General features: G+C 29.8%; 4 protein-coding genes and 1 long non-coding RNA gene across 5 annotated transcripts; 4 read left to right on the forward strand and 1 right to left on the reverse strand.

The window, feature by feature from the left end:
- The first annotated feature begins 4,005 nt into the window (after window positions 1-4,005).
- On the forward strand, window positions 4,006-9,236 carry LOC123267813 (odorant receptor 67c-like). Its single transcript, XM_044732671.1, has 6 exons — window positions 4,006-4,038; window positions 4,326-4,776; window positions 4,882-5,167; window positions 5,233-5,332; window positions 8,830-8,940; window positions 9,021-9,236. The coding sequence occupies exons 1-6, from the start codon at window positions 4,021-4,023 to the stop codon at window positions 9,234-9,236; spliced, it is 1,182 nt and encodes a 393-aa protein (XP_044588606.1). The 5' UTR covers window positions 4,006-4,020.
- Window positions 4,754-22,582, reverse strand: LOC123267820. The gene is made up of 14 exons (XR_006510134.1): window positions 22,522-22,582; window positions 19,975-20,105; window positions 19,677-19,881; window positions 17,775-18,136; window positions 17,474-17,699; window positions 14,406-14,528; window positions 12,932-13,068; window positions 9,906-10,068; window positions 9,650-9,684; window positions 9,490-9,571; window positions 9,009-9,261; window positions 8,824-8,955; window positions 4,962-5,096; window positions 4,754-4,845 (listed from the first exon to the last, which is right to left on the reverse strand). It is a non-coding gene; the product is annotated as an uncharacterized LOC123267820 (long non-coding RNA).
- On the forward strand, window positions 9,660-13,203 carry LOC123267810 (odorant receptor 13a-like). The gene is made up of 6 exons (XM_044732668.1): window positions 9,660-9,725; window positions 9,781-10,234; window positions 11,960-12,245; window positions 12,307-12,406; window positions 12,477-12,587; window positions 12,954-13,203. The coding sequence occupies exons 1-6, from the start codon at window positions 9,708-9,710 to the stop codon at window positions 13,167-13,169; spliced, it is 1,185 nt and encodes a 394-aa protein (XP_044588603.1). The 5' UTR covers window positions 9,660-9,707; the 3' UTR covers window positions 13,170-13,203.
- On the forward strand, window positions 13,629-18,449 carry LOC123267805 (odorant receptor 2a-like). Its single transcript, XM_044732663.1, has 7 exons — window positions 13,629-13,714; window positions 13,794-14,250; window positions 14,308-14,599; window positions 17,446-17,545; window positions 17,601-17,711; window positions 17,790-17,945; window positions 18,067-18,449. The coding sequence occupies exons 1-7, from the start codon at window positions 13,652-13,654 to the stop codon at window positions 18,133-18,135; spliced, it is 1,248 nt and encodes a 415-aa protein (XP_044588598.1). The 5' UTR covers window positions 13,629-13,651; the 3' UTR covers window positions 18,136-18,449.
- LOC123267819 lies at window positions 19,458-23,522 on the forward strand. The gene is given in 7 exon segments (XM_044732679.1): window positions 19,458-19,565; window positions 19,639-20,095; window positions 22,487-22,773; window positions 22,833-22,931; window positions 22,996-23,106; window positions 23,211-23,366; window positions 23,435-23,522. Coding segments are annotated over 7 exon segments (1,191 nt in total). The 5' UTR covers window positions 19,458-19,550; the 3' UTR covers window positions 23,501-23,522.
- The last annotated feature ends 489 nt before the right edge of the window (window positions 23,523-24,011 follow it).

The raw sequence follows: 24,011 nt of genomic DNA on the forward strand, positions 1-24,011 counted from the left end.
TTTATAATTTAATATCAAAAATGTGATTAGTAGCTGTCACTATAGTAAATAAAGACTCTCCCATCTTAAAAAATTACAGTTTCAAACAGTAAAAATTGCCGTTTCAATATTTAGTCTACACTATGAGGAGAGAGGGAAAAACTCACACTCGAAGAATTTAACATTTGAAACAGTAAAAATTCTACTCTTAAAATATATATTATTATTCTCTGATTCGCTTGTAAATCCTCGCCCACTCAAAAAGTTATCATGTTCTCACAAACAGATATTGATAAACTGCTCGAGTTGTTCCACACAGTAAAAAGTTTTCGTCAAATTTAACACAAATATTTGTGTTACTGACTGTTTACACAAACTAATGTTAATTCTACATTCTAGTGTGTTAAATCAACACATGAGAATGTGAAATTCTACATACTAGAGTGTAATTTTCTACACAAAATTTTTACACTTTACACATTGACGAAAAATTTTTAACTGTGCAGGCTTGCAAGAGAGACAAGACTCTCCCTCAGGGGCTTGCCAACCTCCAGATCCAAAGGGACTGGACTGTATTGCAGAGGCAGAAGTTTGCAGACCTGAAAAAGGAATTAAACCATCGCAAGTCTCAGGGAGAGGAGAACATCAGGTTGGTCACAAGGAATGGTGTCTCAAAAATAGTGGAGACACGCAGGCGTCTCTAACTATTTATTATCAAAATGCCAGGGGTATAAATACAAAGTTTGTTGCAATTATGGACGCCATATCACTACGAATTTCGGATGTGATTGCTCTTGCGGAAACGTGGCTTACTCCAGACAAATCTTCTTCTAAATTCATGGACTTTCATAACTTTAATGTATTTCGAGCTAATAAACACTGAGAAAAAAAAAAAACCAAGTCCAGAAGTGGAGCTCTACTAGCAGTCAACACTGACCTCCTTGCAACTCAAGCCAATATTAATCATTTCACTGACAAATATAAGGATGTGGATGCTGCTTGTCTTAAAACCACTTCATCTGAAGTCTTATCACTTCTGTTTCTAGTCGTATATATTGCTCCAGTTATTAGTCTCCAACAATTTGAAGAATTCTTCGAGGATTTAGAGATGTTTCTACAAGATCATCGTCAACTTATGGTGCTTGGTGATTTCAATTCCCTGTGTTTTGTGAATAGATATGGGTTGTCAGTTTGTGATCTAAAATTCAATTGTACACGCTCCTGGCAAGAACAATTTGGCCTTAATTAGTTCTATCTCTGTTCCTATATATTGTTTAATCTATGCCTTTGACAAATTTTATAATAATGATAACAGCACTGATGTTTATGAGATAAATAATGTTATTTGTTTCTCGATACTACACGGTGAGAAATTTCTGTAGAAATTTACTATGCATACATAATAAGACTGAACCTTAATGACTCAATTCAAAATATTACCATAAGAATTTAAGAATATCATATTGTACCAATCAATATTTACTAGGGACCATAGTAAATTTGACCTTGCAACTGTTACATAAACATATATAAAAAATTTTCGTAAACTGACAGAACAAAAACTGTTATTGTGCTTAAAACTTTTCATTATAGTTCCATAGTAAAATTTCTGTTGCTCAGTCGACAATAAAAATTTATAAAAAAGTTTCACATTTAGTCACGTGTACTCGGTTTAAATTTAAAATTGTGACTATGAAATTTTCAAATGTCCCATAGTAAACGTATGCGCGTCAGTCGCGACGCGCGCTCTTTCATTTTTTCGTGCTGCTTTGTTTTGTCAACATAAGTCTACAGACGCTATCAGTAGTGGTTAACGGTGTTATGAAAATTGCAATAAACATTAAGTTTTAAATAAATATTAGTTTATAAATCCATCAACACATGAATAGTTAATGAAAATTTGTAAGATTCATAAATAATAAAATATTTAATAATTTACCGTGAAAAATTAAAATGAAAACAAACATTTGATGGTTAACCTGCAACCGACACTTCTAATAATAATAAAAAATAATTTAAAAGTTATATATTGTGTTTATAATTATTCATAATAAAATTAACTGCCAAAATAAATCCTACGTTCATTGTTAAAAATGAAAAGAAAAAATAAAAACTATATTTTAAAAAATATTTTTAAAATTATTGCAAACAAAAAATCTTGTTTGGTTTGATATTTTTTGATTGCTAAAAACATTTTACTCTAAAATTTTTTATTTTTTACAAACGTTTTCTTATTTTTTTTGCTATAGTACATTCGGAAATTTAAATTATTGCATATTTCATTTTACTATGGTACATTTCAATTTCTACCATTTACTATGTCTGATTTCATTTGTTTCGGAAATTACTATGGGCCATTGTAAAATTTTATTTTTTGCCCTCCGGGCGGAAAGTGGCAACTTTCGTCCCGCTGCACTAAACAAAGTTGCCGCTTTCCGCCTTCCCGCCGTCGGACAAAAATAGTATATTACACACCTGTGGCAAGAAAATGAGAAATGTCTCAGAACACATATATGTTGCCCGAGGCGAAGCCGAGGTCGACATATATGTGATCTGAGATATTTATTATTTTCCTGCCATAGGTTTGTATACTATTTTTCTGTCCGACAGAGGCGGAAAGCGGCAATTTCGTTTAGCGCAGCGGGCCGAAAGTTGCCACTTTCCGCCTGGAGGGCAGAAAAATAGTATACACTCCACGGGAAGTAAATAAGAAAGCCTCAGATCACATGTTTGTTGACCTCGGCTTCGCCTCGGACAACAATTACATGTGATCTGAGACATTTCTTACTTTACTTCCCTAGGTGTGTAATATACTAATTCTGAGTCAATAAGGTTCACTAGTAATATGCACCATTGTAATATCTAAAATCCATGCAGAATAAAAAATAATGGAAATTTCTCACCGTGTATGTTTACTAAATAGAGGCTGAGTCAGAGCAATTTATTTATTTATGTATGTATTTACTAGTTTCAGCAAGTATGGACTTATGACTATTACTATTACATTTAAGCACTATTTTCAAAAATTATATAACTTATTTTTTTTCTAATGGAACCCGCTTAATGGCCTTGCTGTAGGGTTCAGTGTACTGTTTAAAAATAAAAATATAGTATATTACACACCTAGGGAAGTAAAGTAAGAAATGTCTCAGATCACATGTAATTGTCGGCCGAGGCGAAGCCGAGGTTGACAAACATGTGATCTGAGGCTTTCTTTTTTACTTCCCGTGGAGTGTATACTATTTTTTTGCTCGACGAAGGCAGAAAGCGGCAACTTCGTTTAGCGCAGCGGGCCGAAAGTTGACGCTTTCTGCCCGTCGAGCAAAAAAAAATATATATTACCAGTCCAAGCAAATCAATAATTATATTTTGATTTTTAGCGTTGCGTTTAAAATTTACCATATTACTTTGTAAATATTGACGTTGCTTGTATAGAAATTTAGTAACTGTAGTTTATATTTTTTACATATCATGCGATCATTTTTTAGGTACAAAATGATAAATATTAAAGTCAAAATTCTTAATTTTATTATATGTTAACATTTTCGAGTCTCACATAGCGAATATTACTGTTTGAAATAGTATTTTCTTCCATGTAAATAATAAATAGTAGCATTTAAATGATAATATTATAAAGTGATTGTTAATTAAAATCACGATTTTACTGTTTGAAATGGTAATTTTTTCCAGTTGATCATTACTTATTATGAATCGACTTTATTTATCACAGTTTACTTTTTTCCGTGAAGCTTTTGACAAGTAATAAGAATAAAATTACATCAACTAGAGAGCGATATCGACAGCTGATGACAACTAAATTGAATATATTGCAGAGGATTTGTACCAGGAAAAAAGATATTCTGCGAGTAAGATAATAGCTGTCTATAATAAAAATCGTTCATTATATCCGATCAAAAGTTGTTAATTGCGCTACAATTATATGTATAGCGCTGACTATTTCTCTGCTCTTGAAAGTTTTCTTCGGCGATTGTCTGAAGCTTCTCAGCCCCATTCTGATCGAAGCAGTACAACCGACAGGACATGGAAGTCTCTGTGGAAGTGAGTGTCTTCCAGCTTCTTATATTTTACCGTACACTGAAAAAAAATTAATTTGAATCAAGAGAAAAATTCTTGAACCGGGAAAATAATTTTGAATACTTTCACTGTCTTGAATCAAGAACAAAAATTCTTGAATCAAATGAAATTTACTTGTACCAAGAATAATTTCTTAGTTTAAAAATTTTTTTACTCAAATCAAGAAGATGAAGTTCTTCAAAATTATTTACTTGATTCAAGTGAATTTGTTTTTCTGTGTAGTAAAACTGATGGATAAATTTCTTCTCTAGGATCAAAGAGACCTAGATGAAGGTATAAAAATGTTTTATTGGGGCGAAAGGGTGTCCCGAGGCATTGGTGTGTGGCCCTTAGCTCCAAACAATAATCTTTTCACAGTATTTTTTATCTACTTGACTGTTACTGGATCGCTTGAATACGTCTCACTTTTTAAGGAGTACATCGACTTCACAAGCGCCATTGATATGATTACTGAAATTCTTGCATTCCAGCATATTTATGTATCCATATTAATGTTGAGAGTCCATACTGATAAACTGCGTTATTTAATAACAGAGTCGCTGAAGGATTACCAACTGAGCGCTTTCAAAAATTCGTTAGAAATAAAAATATTCATCGCGTATATCAACAAAGGCAGAGCTTTTGCTAAATTTGTCATCACTTTTATAGCAACGACAGCAATTTCTTGGTTTTTTCTGCCCTTAACAACATTAGTCGCTCCAGGTAATTGCTTCAATCTTGATCAACAGTCTGTCATTGCACTCCAAGCTTGATAAATAAGCTAGTATGATCCTAAAAGTAATTTATTATTATAGTTTTTAATTTCAGTTAGCGACAACGAAACAATGCAATTTGTTGTACCATATCGTTTTTACATTTTTTACGAAGTTAATGATTATACAACGTACCTACTGACATACATTTCTCAAGGGCCTCCCTTTTTTATAATTAGCACCGGACACATCACGTCTGAAGGCTTTTTAATAGTACTTGTGTTTCATTTATGTGGAAGATTAGCCATTTTAGTCGAAAGGATAAATGGGCTGAATAATGAACCAAATATCAGCAAAATTAAACTTAGTAAAATAATTTCAGAACATGCGAGATTATTGAAGTATGAAATGATAGATAAATTATATAAATAAAAATTAAAAATAAAAATGTTGAAATTTTTAATAGAATGGGCGAAAATATTCGCGGAGCTTTTGCAACAGCATTATTGGCGTATTTATTAAACGGAATGATTTTGCTGTGCTTGATCGGATATCAAATCCTCGTTGTAAGTGTCAGTACTCTTAAGAGGACTCGGTGATCTAGCGGCCTAAAATTTAAGCTATTTTTTAAAATTTTATTTCTATATGAAGGTAATGACTAATGCTTTCAAATTTTTTCTGCACTTATTCTGTTACTTATCAACTACACAAAAATGAAAATTAGGACAAAAAAAAAATTTTTTTAAATTAGAAAAATGGCGCTGAAGTTCCCCTCTCCAAAAAAAATGGACCTCACTGGTGGGGTGTGATTGATCTCTCCCTCTGATTTGAAATAAAAAAATTAGGAAAACGGTTGACCCTGGAGGCCATCCCTGCAACTTCCCGCTAATTCCGTTAATTTCTGGACGCTTAAAATTGCACCTACGAAGTTTTTGAGCTCTTCGAGCTCAAAAATACAATCTGTGTGTTGTTTTGAGCTCTCCGAGCTCAAAAAGATACCTTTTCTACACAGTAAAAAATTTTGCGTCATTTCGTCAAAAAATTTTGTGTTAAAAATTTTTGTGTTAAATATTTAACACTTTTTTATATAAATTTAACATTTATTGTGTTAAATTAACACAAAAAAGTATAAAATTGACAAAAAAGTGTTTAATATTTAACATAAAAATTTTTAACATAAAATTTTTGGACGCAAAATTTTTTACTGTGTATGCTTTTGAGCTCTTTGAGCTCAAAAGTTAGATAGAAGTTTTATAGAATACTATTTTTTGAATTTTCAAACCGCAATAACTTTTGAATGAATGAACCGATTTTTACGCGGTTGGTGACATTCTACGCAGTTTTTTAAGCCTCATAGAGAATTTTTAAGTTTCAATTGATCAAACTATAAATTTCGGAGTAACTCCGACAAAAAAAACTTTTTTCGGTTTTCTTTCGTTCACGATATCTCTCGAACGAATCAAGCGATTTTGACCGAATTGGCGACAATCGACGTGGTTTTTCAAGGTTAAAAGCTGATTAGTTTTTAAATCGATCGATAGAGCCGTTTAAAAGTTATTCCAAAAAAACCACTTCTGAAAAAATGTTTTTTCTTATTTTTTTTTGAGATTTTTCAAAATCTATCGGTCCGAATCGATTCAAATTGATAGGAAATCTAAGTTTGGCCAAGTCCTTTCGAATGGCACCAACCACGATGAAATCGGTTCAACCGTTCAAAAGTTATAAGAGGTTTACATACTTACACACATACACATACATACATACAGACATAGTGACACCCTCTCGGGAATAGTGAGGGAAGCTTCCTAGGACCTCAAAACGTCGAGATCTGATGAAAACTCGATTTTCGAAAAACAGGGTAAAACCAATAACTTCCCGATTTTTGAAAATTTTCAATTTTCTTAGCGGGAAGTTAAAAAAATGACGGATTTTTAATTAGTATAAGGATAATTATCAGGTAGGTGTAGTTTACGCATATCCCGATGATACATATGTATCAATTACCCAAATCCCGATGATACATATCCCAATTATTCAAATTTTATTAACACATTTACCCAATGATACATCGTGTTACTAGAACCATAAGAGCGTATCTCAAAATATACGCCCTTATGCTTCTGCAGAACCATAAAGGCGTATAAAAAAATTTTTTTCGCTCCAATCAATGTAAAAATGTTGAAAATATTAACATCTATGGAAAAAACGAAAAAAAAAATTTTTTTTATGATACACCCTTATGGTTTTAAGAAAACATTTTTCTAAAACCATAAGGGCGTATCCGGTTTTTTCGGTTTATTATCAATTATGGGTCAGTGTAAGAAAAAAAATTGCAAAGGTAATAGAATATCACTCCACAACTTGATTTATGCCAACAAATATTTATTTAAGTGAGAAAACTAATAAAAAATTAAGGAAAAATAAATTCATCAGAGTATTACTCCAATGCCATCTCCATCGTCGGGATTATCTGTGTCTAAGATTATAAAAGTAAAAAAAAAGATTTCTTAATTTTTTTTTTAACTAGACAATGACAAAAAAATTTATAAACTATGACCATGGCTGAAAATTAAACTTTGATAATACCGATGATATTTTGTGGGACAGTGCCTGATGTACAAAAATGATTTAGATCATCAAACTTGCTTCAAGATATTGGTATTGAAGAACCATAACAATTCTCAAGAACAAAGTTCTTTTTGAATGACTTTTTTAAAATTACAGTTCTAAATGGCTTACAAAACTCTTTTGTTAATTGTAAATAGATCTGAAGTAAAAAAAAAAATCAATTTTGAAAAACTTTGAGGCTAATTTTATTAACTTGAAGACATACCGATTGTTCTCAAGTTGTTATGAATTTAGTTTATCTTAACTTTTCATTCGTTTTTTCACTCAAATAAATATTTTTTGATATAAATTAAGTTGTGGAGTGATAATTTCTATCACCTTTGCAATTTTTTTTTCTTACTCCGACCTATAATTGATAATAAACCGAAAAAACAGTATACGCCCTTATGGTTTTAGAAAAATGTTTTCTTAAAACCATAAGGGCGTATCACAAAAAAAAATTTTTTTTTTCGTTTTTTCCATAGATGTTAATGTTTTCAATATTTTCACATTGATTGGAGCAAAAAAAATTTTAAGATACGCCCTTACACGGAAAAAAGTAAACTGTAATAAATAACAGTCGATTTATAATAAGTAATGATCAACTGCTAAAAATTACCATTTCAAACAGTAAAATCGTGATTTTACTATTCACTTTATAATATTTACCATTTAAACGTTACAATTTACTCTTTACATGGAAGAAAATACTATTTCAAACAGTAATATTCGCTATGTAAATGTCTAAAATGTTAAAGTATAATAATTAAGAATTCAAACTTTGATATTTATCATTTCGTACCTAAAAAATGATCTTATGATATGTAAAAAGTATAAAATAAAGTTAGTAAATTTCTAATACAAGCAACGTCAATATTTACAAAGTAAAATGATAAATTTTAAACGCAATGCTAAAAATCAAACTGTAATTATTAACTTGCTTGAACTGGTAAAATGTATATTTTAAAAGTATAATTTTTACTGTTTCAAATGTTAAATTCTCCCAGAATGAGACCCCCTTCTCTTTCATCTGAGTTCCCCTTCTCCTCATAATATCGACTATATATTGAAATGGCAATTTTTACTGTTTGAAACTATAATTTTTGAAGATGAAAGAGTCGTTATTTACTATAGTGACATCTACTAATCACTTATTTTAGATATTAAATTATAAATTGTGGCTTTTATACTTTCTACATTAAGTTCTATAATATTTATGTTTTTGCCATCCCGATGTCCGCTTTACTGTTTGAAACTATAAAAATTAACCGGAATCCGAGTGAATATTACAATTTACTTTTTTCCGTGTAGTCATTACCTTCATATAGAAATAAAATTTTTTAAAATAGCTTAAATGCTTATTTAATTAAATTTTAGGTCGCTAGACCACTGGGCCCGATTAAACTAATATAAAACTATTTATTTTTGAGTGTAAAAAAATAAAATTTACCATCAGAACATTATGACAGGACCGAATTCTGATCTGATGCTTCACTTTACATTCATCTTCGCGACGTATTTTATAATAACAACATTTTGCATCGTCAGTGAACAACTCATTGAAGAGGTGAGCTTTAGTAAACTGTTTTATGTTGTTATTTTTGTTTTAAATTGCAAATAATTTTTTCCACTCACTAATTTATGCAGAGTAACAGTGTTTGCGAAGCTTTTTGGAATACAGAGTGGTACAATATGCCTCGGGAGTGTATTTACGACATAATATACTGCATAAACAGAAGCCAAAAGCCTCTTGCGCTGCAAGCTGGAAAATTTTCATACTTTGACAGTACCACATTGACTGAGGTGACTAAAACATCGATGGGTTACTTGTCAGTGTTAAGAAATTTTTTAACCGTCGATTGAACTCTTTGATACTCATTGTTGTTTGCTAGAAAAATAAAGTTATTTAAAAATCAGTCAGTTTTTTTTTAGCTAATTTTTTGTTCAAGTTTAAAAAAAAAAATTTTTTTTAAATATTGTTAAAAATTTTCACAATCATACTCTTTGTTAATTATTATATATCTTCACTAAAATAAGCTTTCAATTAAAAAAAATCAAATTGATTATTTTTGTATAAAATAAATTTATGATGTAAAATATTGCTCACAAAACTTACGATATGAAACTGAAGTTCATCTTGCGGAACTGAACTTAGAGGAATACATTAAAGAAGATGATAGCACTGCGCAGGAACAGTTCTGTAATAAATTAAGCTATCAAAAGTTTTTAATAGCACAATTACAGGTATAGTAACGTTTCCCTACTGCAATGTTTACCTCGATAATGTCCACGAGCTTCCTCTGTCATTTTTCTGAAAACCTTTGAGCTATCAATATGAAAAAGTTTTCACAAGTAAGTCATTAATTTTGATTGGTTCGGCCAAAAACTTTAAAACTGAATTTTTTAGGACCAAAAAAATCTTGATGATGGTGTTAAAATGTATGATTGGATGAGATGGCTGTCAAAGGGCATCGGTGTGTGGCCTTTAGCACCGAATGATTACTTATTTGCGTTGAGTTATTTATATTTCACCAGTGTCATGGCATCTGCGCTGATTGATCTGTACATAAGCCTTGGTAATCTTCGTAAAGTTATTGACAATCTTTCAGAAAGTTTGGCGCTTATGCATCTGTACACATCAACGTTGATGTTGAGAGTTCATTGTGGAAAATTGCGCTATGTATTGACAGAGTTACTGAAAGATTACAAAATAAATGCTTTTGAAAATTCAACAGAATTGAAGATATTTTTGGCGCATATCAAAGAAGGCAAAGCATTTGCTAAAACAGTTCTTTATTTTATCGCAGTCACTGAAGTTATCTGGTACATACTCCCGGTAGTAATAATATCATCAATTTCCGGTAAGTCTTCGATACACGGAAAAAAAGTAAACTGTAAAATCCACTCGGATTACGGTTAATTTTTATAATTTCAAACATTACAGTGGACATCGGAGTGGCGCAAATGTAAATATTATAAAACTTAATGTAGAAAGTGTAAAAGCCACAATTTATAATTTAATATCCAAAATGTGATTAGTAGCTGTCACTATAGTGAATAACGACTCTCTCATCTTAAAAAATTACAGTTTCAAACAGTAAAAATTGCCGTTTCAATATACAGGGTGTCCCAAAAGTCACGGACGCCATTGTAGCATCTGATGAAAAAAATAATTATGAGACAAAAAGTCCTTAGCCATTTTTCAATTAACCGCATAGATAATTAATTATTAATTAAAAATAACGTTACTTTATTTGTTAGGGAGAGAGCGCCAGTGTCCAGTCAAGTATGTGCCAAACAAAGACACAACTACCTGTATGACTAACTAGTTTCTATAGCTAACGTAGTCACACATATTTACTTACACATTCATACGTGCAAGCGTCTTCGTTGGAACGCACTTGACTTGACACTAGTGCTCTCTCTCTCTCTCTCTCTGTCTAACGCATAAAAGGACAATTAATTATCTATGCGTCTGATTAAAAAATGGCTAAGGACTTTTCGTCTCAGAATTATTTTGTTTATCAGATGCTACAATGGCGTCCGTTACTTCTGGGACACTCTGTATAGTCTATACTATGAGGAGAAGGGGAAGGTCTCACACTCGGAAAATTTAACATTTGAAACAGTAAAAATTCTACTCTTAAAATATATAATTGAGTATGGTTTTACTTGTATCACTGTAGAGTGTTTTTACAAGAGAGGGTGGGGAATTATTGTCTCTCCACTTTTTTCTCCGCAATATAATCTCTCAACCCCGTCATTATAACTCTCAACCACTTTTTCGTCCCCACCCCCCTGCATGTCGGGATTTTATCTTTCATGCCCGACACACATGTGCTGCGACTGTGGCCGACTTACGCGTTATAATCAGTACCTGCATTTGCATTACGGTCTTAAATAATATGGAGGTACTTCTATAATGACATTTTACCTCCATAACTATATGGGAAAACCACAGAAAACCCGACCGGTACAGAGGCTGGCAATGAAACTCACATATTCTTAGTTTATAATCATTGAAAAATATTGGTGCGCGCCGGAATCGAACCCTGGTCCCACTCTTTCGAAATGCAGGTACCGAGCCGACTTAAAATATATATTTTACCAGTCCAAGCAAATCAATAATTACAGTTTGATTTTTAGCGTTGCGTTTAAAATTTACCATTTTACTTTGTAAATATTGACGTTGCTTGTGTAGAAATTTAGTAACTGTAGTTTATATTTTTTACATATCATGCGATCATTTTTTAGGTACAAAATGATAAATATCAAAGTCAAAATTCTTAATTTTATTATATGTTAACATTTTCGAGTTTCACATAGCAAATATTACTGTTTGAAATAGTATTTTCTTCCATGTAAATAATAAATAGTAGCATTTAAATGATAAATATTATAAAGTGATTGTTAAAATTATAATTTTAACAATCATCGTATAATCGTATACGATTTTACTGTTTAAAATGGTAATTTTTTCCAGTTGATCATTACTTATTATAAATTATCTATTATTAATTACAGTTTACTTTTTTCCTTGTAAATTGATCAATAAAATTGAATTTTGATCAATTATTTTTTGATAGTTGGGGAAAATGATACGATACCATTTATTCTTCCATACCGCTTTTACAATATCTACCCAATTAGTTCCACAAGAAATTATATACTGACTTATATATGGGAGGGAATATACTTCTTTATTAACAGCTGCAGCCATATGACGTCAGAGGGCTTTTTGATTTTATTTGTGTACCAACTAAGCGGCAGATTTGCGATTTTAGCTGAGAGAATCAATGATTTGAAGAATAATCCAGATATGTATAAATCCCAACTGAAAGCAATCGTTAAGGAACATAATAGATTGTTAAAGTACCAAATTTTTCAATATTTAGTAAATTGTAAGAGTTTTCAAGTTTTAATTTTTTGGTAGAATCGGAGATTACATCCGAGATGCGTATGCTACGGCATTGTTTGCCTATTTAATCAACGGTACGATTCTCATGAGCATGATTGGGTACCAGATACTTCTAGTGAGTAAAAATGGTTACTTAAATATTGAAGGTCGCTTTTTACTACTTATTTATATGGATTTTTTGTTAGAGTTTTATGACAGCGCCTGATTCTAACTTGACGGTCTACTTTTTGTTTATATTTACAATGTATTTTATAATTACTGCTTTTTGTATTGTCAGTGAACAGCTCACAGAAGCGGTAAGTTAATCATAATTATAAGATTAAAATATTAAACTTTTATCAAAAAGAAAAATTGCATTTGATTAAAATAAATTATTTCTTAGAGTTTTTCTCTTCAAAAATTATCAAGATTTTTTTAGCCAAGAAAAAACTTCTTGAAATAATTTTTTATTTCTTCAATTGGACAGATTTTTTTTTTTGGTTGAATCTTGTCATTTATTTGAAAAAAAAAAAATTTTAAATATAAAAAAAAATTAAATAAATAATTAATAACTAATAATATTAAAATTAATATTTTTAATAATTAAATTAATTAATTAAAAATATAATAAAATTATCTGATAAAAAATTGAAAAACTTACAGTGATTTCTTCTTTTAATTAGAATAACAAAGTTAAAGAAGCTTTTTGGAATTGTGAGTGGTATCAAATGGATCGAGAGTGTATTTATGACATAACATACTGCATATCTAGAAGCCAAAAACCACTTGCGCTGCAGGCTGGAAAATTTTTATATTTTAGTAATAACACATTGACAGATGTAACTAAAACATCACTTGGATATTTATCAATACTGAGGAATTTTTTAATTGTAAACTAAGGTCAATATTACCAATATTGCATGAATTATTATTGTGAAATATAAAGATAAATAATAAAAATGAAAAATTATTAAAAAAAAAAAAATTACATCTTCCTGTCATTTCCTAACACTTTAAAAAAATAAATAAAGTACTTCTAAATTTTTACTTTATTCGCGCAATATTTAATTAAAAATAAAACTAATTAAAATTTCTTCTTTTGTCTCAAAACAAAAAATATCCAACACAATTGTAAATCAATAAAATAAATATGAAATATTGTTGAAGTATAAACTTAGACGATTGTTGGAAGAAGAGTAAGTTGTGTTTGAAATTCAGAGCGCATCACGGACGCCATTGTTACGGGGTTTCTCGCAAGCTACTGCTTGCATATTATATTAGTTATACAAAGCCATATAATTGAGTTAAATTGTTGTTTACATAATAGCTTTCCTATTCTCTCTTGCACTTTGAAAGTAAAGTTTACTTCGAAAGTTGCACAATGCATTTCCCATTATTTTTACAATTTCCGTCAAACAAAACAGACATGGAAATATACACCCGTGTAAGTGTAATTTACGATACAAACAAATTATTTAAAAATTAAAAAAAAAATCATTGAATTTTATGACTAACAATTTTAGGATCAGCGAGAATTGGACAATGGTGTAAAAGCGTTTGCTTGGATAAAATTTATGTCCAAGTGCATCGGAGTTTGGCCACTAAAGCCGAATTATCATCTCTCGAACTTAATTTTTCTGTATTTTACCTACGCTATGTTCACCGAGTACGTTAATTTATTTTTCTGCCTTCCGAATCTGAAGAAAGTAATCGGAAATCTCACAGAAACTCTGTCTTTTACGCATATTTACGTTCGTACAGTGATACTGAGAGTGTACATCAAGACTTTGGGCGAAGTAATGTCTGAGTCTTTGAAGGATTATCATGAACGCGCTTATAAAACTTCCGAGGAAGTTTACGAGCTCATGACTTTTATGAAGAAAGGCAAATTGTTCGTAAAGTGTGCTTCGATTTTCTCATTCTGGACCGTCAGCTCTTGGTTCCTGCGGCCTGTAACTTCGGGGTTAGCTTCACCACCGCGTAAGTTAGTCAGAGTATCATCTGCTGATCCAAAATAAATTTATCTTCTCTTTTTAGAAGGAAATTCCACATTCAATATTGCTGCGTACCCTTTGCCGTACAAATTTCATGTTTTTTATGAGATAAATAGTTACAGAACTTATGTGTTAACTTACATTTCGTGGAGCCCCTTTGCTTTTATCATCGGGTTCGGCCACGTGACATCAGGATGCTTTTTGATAATATTGACATTCCACGTCAGTGGAAAACTCGCTGTTTTAGCTACAAGGATCGATGCCCTGAAGTATAAAAGTGAAGGCATCAGAAGAGAACTCGATGAAATTATTTTTGAGCATAGCAGATTACTCAAGTACGTCCATTCCCTGTTTAAAAATATTCATTGAAAAAAATAAAAAAAATTCGCTCTATGCAAATTATATACTGAGAAATTGAAATTTATTTATTGCACGCCTCATAAGCGAAGCGTTGAGGAAGTCCTCTAGTGTACTAATATCAAGTAAAATAATTTTTCAGGCACATAAAATATATTTCAGTAAGAATTATTTTGTTTAAGGTAGTTCTTTCCCAACCTATAGTTTACGCTATTGGTTGCCTCTCTTACGGGCTATTGCTCACTTACTTTCACGCATGACTTTATTTGTTTACTTTACTAGTTTATCAATAATTTCTCAAAAACTATGTGGTAGGGAATTCCAGAATTTTGTAGGGTAATTATACATGTATTAATCTAAGTAATATTAGTTTATCGTGAAATTCTTAAAATTTCTTTAATACAAAAATAATAAAACTTCGCGGTTTTCTCTCTCTTTTCCCATACCGCCTGTGTAAAAATGTCATTTTCAATTGCAATTATCTTCGGTTAGATGTGGTAAATTGTCTCTAAATTTTAACAGCGTGTGTATTATGTATTTAACTACTTCTATATGGAGTTTGGGAGATTTCTTGAATTATTGCTTTTTGGGCCTAACTACCTTAACATAGTAAATAATTTTTTTATTAAAAAGTTGATGTGACATTTTCATTGTTGTCGCTTTTCGTTGCTATGGTGACCACTTCGGCCACGGTTACCATGACAACAGTTACTATGGCAACGGTTACACGGAAAAAAATTAACTGTTGCTGCAACAGGAGGCAGTCATGTTGCAGCAACAGGAAAAAATCCTGTTACAGCAACAGGATTTTTCTGTAGCTGCAACAGGATTACTACTGTTATTGCGACTTAATAGTAAAATATAGTTGGGTCATTCCATGTCAAATTGACCTACAGTTGGAATTGACCCCTTTTGATTTGGATAAATTTTGATCAGAAATTTTCTTTTATCATATAACGAACTTCTGCCAGACGAAAAAAAATTAAAAAATTTTATTCAAAAGATATGCAAATTCAAAATTTCGCTATTTTTTCAGTTGTTTAATTTTTTTTTTTGGAATATCTCGAATGTTATTATAGATACGGGAATGGCCTTTCGTTTGTTTGAAAGGGGACACTTGGGGCTATTGAAAAAAAAATATTTTGGAAAAAAATTTTGAAAAATGCCAAATTTGTCAAATTTAAAATTTTTGAAAATCGTCAAAAATCTCGATTGACATTCCAATTTTGGCTCAATTTTTTTTGTATAGTACCTTGTACTGATCTTAAAAGACCCTGAAATTTTTAGAACTGTGTTTTTTTTTAAATATGAATTTTTGAATTAAAAAAAAAATTTTTTTCTTGTTTTTTGCAACTTTTAAATAAGGTAAAGTTATGCAGATACATAGTATTGTAATTTTGAGCATTAAAAAATTAAATGCACGACGTGGAAGTATTAAATAATAAATTAATTTCAATTTTTTTTTTATTTTTTTGGAGTAATCTTAAAGTCAGGCTTAATATATAATATAGTTTCTTATTTTTTTTAACGCATGATATATTTTGTCTGTTTCTTCACTTTAATAACAGTTTTTAAAGTCAAATAACTCAAACAGATATAAATTTCCAATAAAAATCAGAAATCATGTGATGAGAATATCAATTTTGTTTTGTTTTTTCAAATACTTGTTTACTTACAAATTTTTGCACATTAATGTTGCTCAATCTCAAATTTCAAATCGTTTCCATCTTAAAAAGACGATAAATGGCGTCGAAAAATTTAAATGAAGTAAAAAAACGACGAATAACAATTATATCATGCGTTAACAAAATTAAAAAACTGAAAAAATAGCGAAATTTTGAATTTGCATATCTTTTGAATAAAATTTTTTAATTTTTTTTCGTCTGGCAGAAGTTCGTTATATGATAAAATAAAATTTCTGATCAAAATTTATCTAAATCAAAAGGGGTCAATTCCAACTGTAGGTCAATTTGACATGGAATGACCCAACTATATTTTACTATTAAGTCGCAATAACAGTAGTAATCCTGTTGCAGCAATAGTTAATTTTTTTCCGTGTACTATGGCAACGGTTACCATGGAAACGGTTAAATATTAATGAGTAAAATTTGTAAAAATATTGATTAATTAAACTGTCGATAATAAACATTTTGACAGAAGCGCGCAAAGCGCGTTCAATTTTCTAGTAACATTAAAAATAATCTTTTCTAGACGTCCGTGTGTCTGTGTTTATGGATTGGTGTATATGGCAAGGAAATTGATCGAAAAAATGATCGTACCGGAATAACTTTTTTTTATTACCTAAAGTAACACACGACGGACTTTCTTAATTACTATGAGCGTTCAGTTCACTGTCGTTGAATTATTATTATTAAAAAACTAATATATGACTGTATATTTTTTTGGATATCTATCTTTAAATTTTATTATAGTATTTTTTTTCCTCACCTTAGAGTTATGGCGCCACTAAACCATGTAGCAAATTTTTCTGTTTTTTATTATTTTGCTTTTTATATTTTATTTTAATCAATTTTATTGTGAAAAATGAGATTATCCAAACTTTTTATTTATTTATTTGTAAAAAAGCGCCTTCGGCAGTTTACAACAATATATTACATTTTCATGTGTAGAATGTTTAGTTGATGTTTATATACAATAAATAGCATCTGTAAAGAGAAGAAATCAATTTAAAAAAGAAATCAATTTAAATTACTGAAAAAATTCAAATCTCATGGTAGAGAATTTTTTTCAATGAATATTTTTTAAACAAGGTATGATTATTCATTAAAAGTTTTTCATTAAACTTAAAGTTTGTGTATTACAGAATGGGGGAGGGAATAAAACGTGCTTACGCTCCGTCATTATTAATATACTTCATGAACGGAAGTATATTGTTGACGTTTATTGGATACAAAATACTCGTTGTAAGTGAGCTCTGGATAAAAAACCTGCCATTTGTTGAAATGTTTTATTTTTCAGTCCTGGACTGTCAGAGACAACAAAAATTTGACTCCGTACTACATTTTTATCAGTACGGTATATCTTGCCATGTGCGTTTTTTGTACGCTCAGTGAAAATCTAATAGCGCAAGTAATATAATTATTTTTTAGTATAATATACTGTATATAGATAATTATGATTACTAATAAATACTTTTTGTTTCTGAAGTCAAAAAAAGTTTCCAATGCATTTTGGAATTGTCACTGGTACAACATGCCCCAAGATTGCGTTAAAGATATTATTTTTTGTATCAAGCGGTCACAAAAACCACTTTGTTTAACTGCTGGTTCATTTGTTACTCTTGGGAGCAGTACTCTAACTGATGTGAGATATTAAAAATAAATAATCACTTGTCACAATATGAATAATTGGGAAGAGCACATATTATTCATTTTAAATTTCTTCTTTTCAATGTTTTAATTATTAATAAATAAATCTTTTACAGGTCACCAAAACAAGTATGGGATACTTGTCCGTTTTACGAAGCTTCATGGTTTCAGAACAATCTGCTTAAACTAAAAAAAATCTTACTTAATAAGATCAATATATTAATATTAAAATATTTTTGGATACAAATTCAAGATTCTTCACCCTGTTAGTTGTAATTTTTTCATTATCACATCACGAATTTGTGTTTTGCACAAGCTCATTTATTATCTAAGATTTATAAACTATATGTCAGTATTTTAAAACAAGTTGGTGTTAATATTTAACATTTTTATAGACAACACATCGTTATTTCGGTGACAATTTTTACTAAATGTCATTTTGTAACTTCAGCCAGTAATAATAATTTTTACAGCTTATTTATGTCACTAAAAACTTTGATAAATAAATAAAACATTTGTAACAAATCAGGATAGTTATTATTTAAAATAATTATGAAACTTTTTAATTTTCATAACAATAAAAAAAAATGACACTTGATAATTAATAATACTAAATGACAATAAAGTTAGCTGAAATCTAAAAATTTTTCGAATTTTTTTTATTAAAAAAATTATTGCAAAAAAATTTTTTTTTTAGTTTCATTTGTGAAAAATTTGAAAAACTGTAAGTGCAATTAAAAAAAAATATATTTTAGTTGTAATTTCATAATTAAACAAAATCAAAAAAATAAAAAATGTCGGCTAACTTCATTATTATTAATACTAAAGTTAAGCGACGTTTTTAATTTTTTTTTTAATCATTTAATTAAAACTAAAAAATATTTTTAAAAAATTGCACGTGTAGTTTTTTAAATTTTTTACAAATTAAATTTTTTTTCAATTTTTTTGTAATAATTTTTTCGATAACAAAAATTGTAAAAATTTTTAAATGTCGGGTAACTTAATTTTCAATGACAATTATTTAATTTTTCTTGAAAAATAAACAAGATTCAGAAAATTATTAAAAAAAAAAATGACATTTATAATTTTTAGATCTTATTAAGTTGGAATTTTTTAAATAAATTTTTCTTGCTGTAATTTATTTGTTAAAAAAATTATTAGATTCACTCAATTTCAGCATCATTAAAAAAAAAGCGTTAAAAAATTTTCCACTAATAATTTTCTTAATTTTCACACAGAATTTTTTAATTAAATGTTTTTTCATAATAATTTAATTGTTACAAAATTATAAAAAAATGTTTAATGTAATTTTTCTTCAGTGTCATTAAGATTAGATGTTTATCCGAAGAAAACTATCGATGTATTGATACAAATATCTTAGCTTTAAAAAAGTTTAATTCTTCGAACTACAGGAGGCGTCACAGTAGCGATTCCCGAAGTAATTTTCTGCATTAAAAATTTATAATGCGATTATAAACTAAAATTGTTGTTTGCAAAACAGTTTTCTCATCCCCTCTCGCACTTAAAAATAAAGTTTACTTCGGTAGTAGTCATAATGTATTTGTCTCCACTTTTCCGGCGGTAATCAAACGAATCAGCCATGGAATACAGTCGTGTAAGCAACTTCACTATCATAAGTTTATAACAGGAAGAAATAATGACAAAATTATTTATGTTAAAAATTTTAGGACCAGCGTGACCTGGACAAGGGTGTCAGAGTGTTTACTTGGGCGCGAATAATGTCAAAATGCATCGGAGTGTGGCCATTAGAACCCAATTATTATCTCTTCAACCTAAGTTTTTTATATTTTACGTACATAATGTTTACCGAGTACGTTAATTTGTTTTACTGCCTTCCAAATGTAAAGAAAGTCATCAACAATCTCACCGAAAATCTGGCTTTCACTCATATTTACATTCGAACTTTGATGCTGAGAGTTCACATTGAAAAATTACGTGAAATTATTTCTGAATCTTTGAAGGATTATCATGTAAGTGCGTATAAAAATTCTGAAGAAGTTTACCTGTTTATGGGTTACATGAAGAAAGGTAAATTTTTTGTTAAATATGCTACGATTTTCGTCGTTATGACCGTCACTTCTTGGTTCATCCGTCCGATAACATCATCTTCAGCTCAAGCACCTCGTAAGTCAATCTAAAATTATCAATTATAATGAAAATTAATTTAACAGACATTTGATAATTTTTTTAACAATTAATAATGACAAAAAAATGAGAAATAAAAATTGACACTTCAAAATTAAAAATTCAATTTTTTAAAAATAATTTTTTGGAAAAAATATTGTTTTATTAAATAATTTTTTGGAAAAAAAAATTTTTTATTAAATAAAATTAAAAAAAAAGACCATTCGGCAGCCGAAATGGAAATAGATTTCATAATAAATAGAAACAAAAACTACTAGGATTGTATAAAAAAAAAAAAAAAAAAAAAAACACACCAGTGCAACAGCAAATTTCATAATTAGCATAGCGGAATAGGACATAATTTTGAGACTCCACACATTATATGGTACTGAAATTGGTAATCGGAAAAAATAGACCCGAAAAAAATTTTAAAATTATGAAAAATTCATATCATTTCATTAAAATTATTATAAAATAAAAATTATAATATTAATAGAAATTTAATAAATATGAAATAATATGAATTTTTCATGACTTTAAAATTTTTTTTGTAACTCCTGCTTCCAAAGTTCAACATTCGAGCCTTGCTCAGCAAACGCAAAGTTGCGTATTCTCGTGATGGTTACATACACTATAGTAGCGTGCGGGAAAGTAGGCGGAGTCAAACTTTCCAACTGCTTGACCGTGCAGGAATGAAAATTAACTACAATAAATGTATAAGATTCATAGAATGTATATGAAGACATGTCCGCCACTACCACTACAAATCAAACTATCAAGCATACTGATATTAATTCTAGCGCCTGCGCATACCAAATAACCACACATGAATAGCAGCTTGTCGATCATATGTTCTACTCTGTGCAACTACTAACCAGAACTGGGTGTATTATTTGTAATTTTTTGATAACTAATATAGTTCAGCTAATTACAATATTTCTTTGTAAATAACGGCGCGTGGGGGTAATCTGCGTACTCGGCCCCATTGTAAACGCAACGTTTCTTAGACTCGTGTCTCAATTTTTAAGCCCTGTGAATGCCTCACTTCGCACATAAGTATCGAAAATATCTATTCCAGGTCTATTTTTTCCGGGATTCACTGAAATTATTGCTTATTCAAAAGTTATTGCACAGAGGACCAAAAATAGTAAAATTGTTTCGCGACTTTTGAAATTTTTAATCTGCTCTTATTCATGATCTAATTGATTGAGGGCTATAAATAAGCATGGAAATTGAAGGCTATTAAATAAGCTTTAAGATGCAATTTATAAAAAAAGTTTGGAAAATCCAAAAGTGCACGCCTCATGACGCTCATTCATTTTTTAAGAAAAAAATTAATTGTGTAATTGATTAAAAAAAAAAAAAATTATAATTAAGTAGTTTCTTACAGAGTATTTTATATTTTTTTTTTAAAAATCAGCGCCTTTTTTTCTTGTCATATGCGCTCGCAGTCTAAAAAAATCTAGCTTGATCAAGTGGCGCCATAGTTTCCACGTGACAAATAAGAAAAGTTCGTTTGGCTTTGTACGGTTGTATCGCGTAGTGAATTTTAATAAAAATTCAATTAAAAAAAAAATACGTAAACTAGACCACTGATATGAAATACGGACCTAGTTAATCGAATTCTTAAACTAATAAAAAAGGTCCGGACTTGAAATATCAATTTGTTCGGGAGTAATCGTTGGTACATCCAAAATGGGGTGACATCCGGACGTCCACGTAAAATTTTTTTCAAAACGTTTTTTTTTCCAAAATAGCAACATGAAATGATTTTAGAAAGTAAAAGATGGTTTAATTTAAGTGTTTTTCCGGTGTACATCTACTTATATCATTGTATAAGTGTAAAATGATTGGGATAAAGGCATTTAAAGATCACAAAATTGCTTGACCTTGACTAGTCGAGTATAAAGCACAACCTCACGCGCTTCGCGCTATGAGGCGTGCAATATCAAAAATTATTACAAGGCAAACCAAAAAAAGTTGAATTTTTCGAAATTTTGAATCATCTTGTATTTCTAAAATAACCGACCGATTCAGCTCATCTTCGAACTTAACCTCGTATAGGTAATTATCCGTAGAATATGGACGCGAAGTTTGATGGAGATCCTGTATATAAATTGTAGAGACAAAACCGTTTATATCATATATATATATATATATAAACTTTGAACCATATACATTTTCTGACTCGGATCGATGAGCTGAGTAAGAATGTACAAAAATTTTTGAAAATTCTGACATGAGGACCAATGCAATAGTTAGATTTCTATGAAATCTACTAAAGAATGGTCAAGTGACTGCTAATCTTTAATTTCATTAATTATAGTTATAATTATAATTATAATTATGAGTATACTCATCAATTATAATTATGAAATTTTTTTTCTACAGCATCAGACAATTCAACAATCACAAAATTTACTTACGTTTTGCCTTACAAATTCCATGTTTTCTATCCAATCAACAGCTACCGTGCTTATGTTCTGATCTCACATGGTCCATTCGCTTTTATCAGCGGATTGGGCCACGTTACCAGGATGTTTCTCATAATGCTTTCGTTCCACGTAAGCGGAAGGCTGGCAGTTTGGCAACGAGGATCGATGCTCTGAAATACAAAAAGAAGGACATAGAAAGAGCTTAATGAAATTATTTTTGAGCACAGCCGATTACTGAAGTGCGTAAATTTTAATATTATACATTAAAACTTGTTCATTGTAGTTAAAGTTTTACTTCGCAGTATGGGCGAGGGATAAAAAGGCATATGTTACGTCATTATTGGATATACTTGATGAACGGAAGTATATTAATCTGCATTATTGGTTACCAAATATTGCTAGTAAGCAGTGTTGTAAATATTTTAGTGATATTTAAAATACATTTAAATTTTCTGATACTTTTAGATCTTTACTTTGGGGATCAAGAAAAATTTAACGCCTTTCTTTGTTTTTATAATGACGGTGTATCTTTGTTATAACTATTTTTGTATATTGAGTGAACATCTTATTGCAGAGGTTTGTTTTTTATAAATTTTTTTAACCTTATGAGACTATTTGTAAATTTTTTACGATTCGATCTTCACTAAAAAACAAAAAAAAATTTTCATTACTGTTTCAAGTCGAAGAAAGTTTCAAATGCATTTTGGAATTGTCAGTGGTATAACATGGATCAAGATTGTACAAAAGATATTATTTTTTGTATCAAACGATCACAAAAACCGCTCTGTCTCCGTGCTGGGGCTTTTGTTACATTTGGTAACAACACATTAACAGAAGTGAGCTTTTGAATAGCTTCATAACAAGTTAAAATTTAATTTATAATTGTTAACTTTTCTTGTTTAAGGTAACGAAGACGGCCATGGGATACTTGAGTGTTCTAAGAAATTTTTTACTTACAGAACAATCTTGAAAAGAAGAAAACTATGAATTAATATTTATTTTCATACACTTAATGTTATTAATAAAAATTTATTTTATCATCTAAAATTATTACCTTCTTTTAAATTTTATTTCCCATTTCTTCTCAGATATAATAACCGGCTATTGAAAGCCACCAATTCGAGTCGAAATTACGTGATAAATGGACCATGGTGGCTCCTTCCAGGCTTTCCGCTTTAATCTCAAGAAACATATTTTGCAATATTATTAATAACACTGTTAATTTTTTTCAGGCATCGCCAAATAAACTTATTTCTGTGCAATTTTCGAGCCAAAATTTCAGAATTAAAAAATTTATAATTTATATCTTATACACAGTAAAAATTTTTTGTCAAATTTGACACAAATATTTACGTTACTAACTATTTTTACACAAACTAATGATAATTTCACATTCTAGTGTGTTAAATCAACACACACTGATAGAAGGATTTGTTTATAGTTAAAAATATTTGTTAATATTTAACAAATCATTTATTAGA

The sequence above is a fragment of the Cotesia glomerata genome, linkage group LG6 (genome assembly GCF_020080835.1).
Source record: "Cotesia glomerata isolate CgM1 linkage group LG6, MPM_Cglom_v2.3, whole genome shotgun sequence".
NCBI lineage: Eukaryota > Metazoa > Arthropoda > Insecta > Hymenoptera > Braconidae > Cotesia > Cotesia glomerata.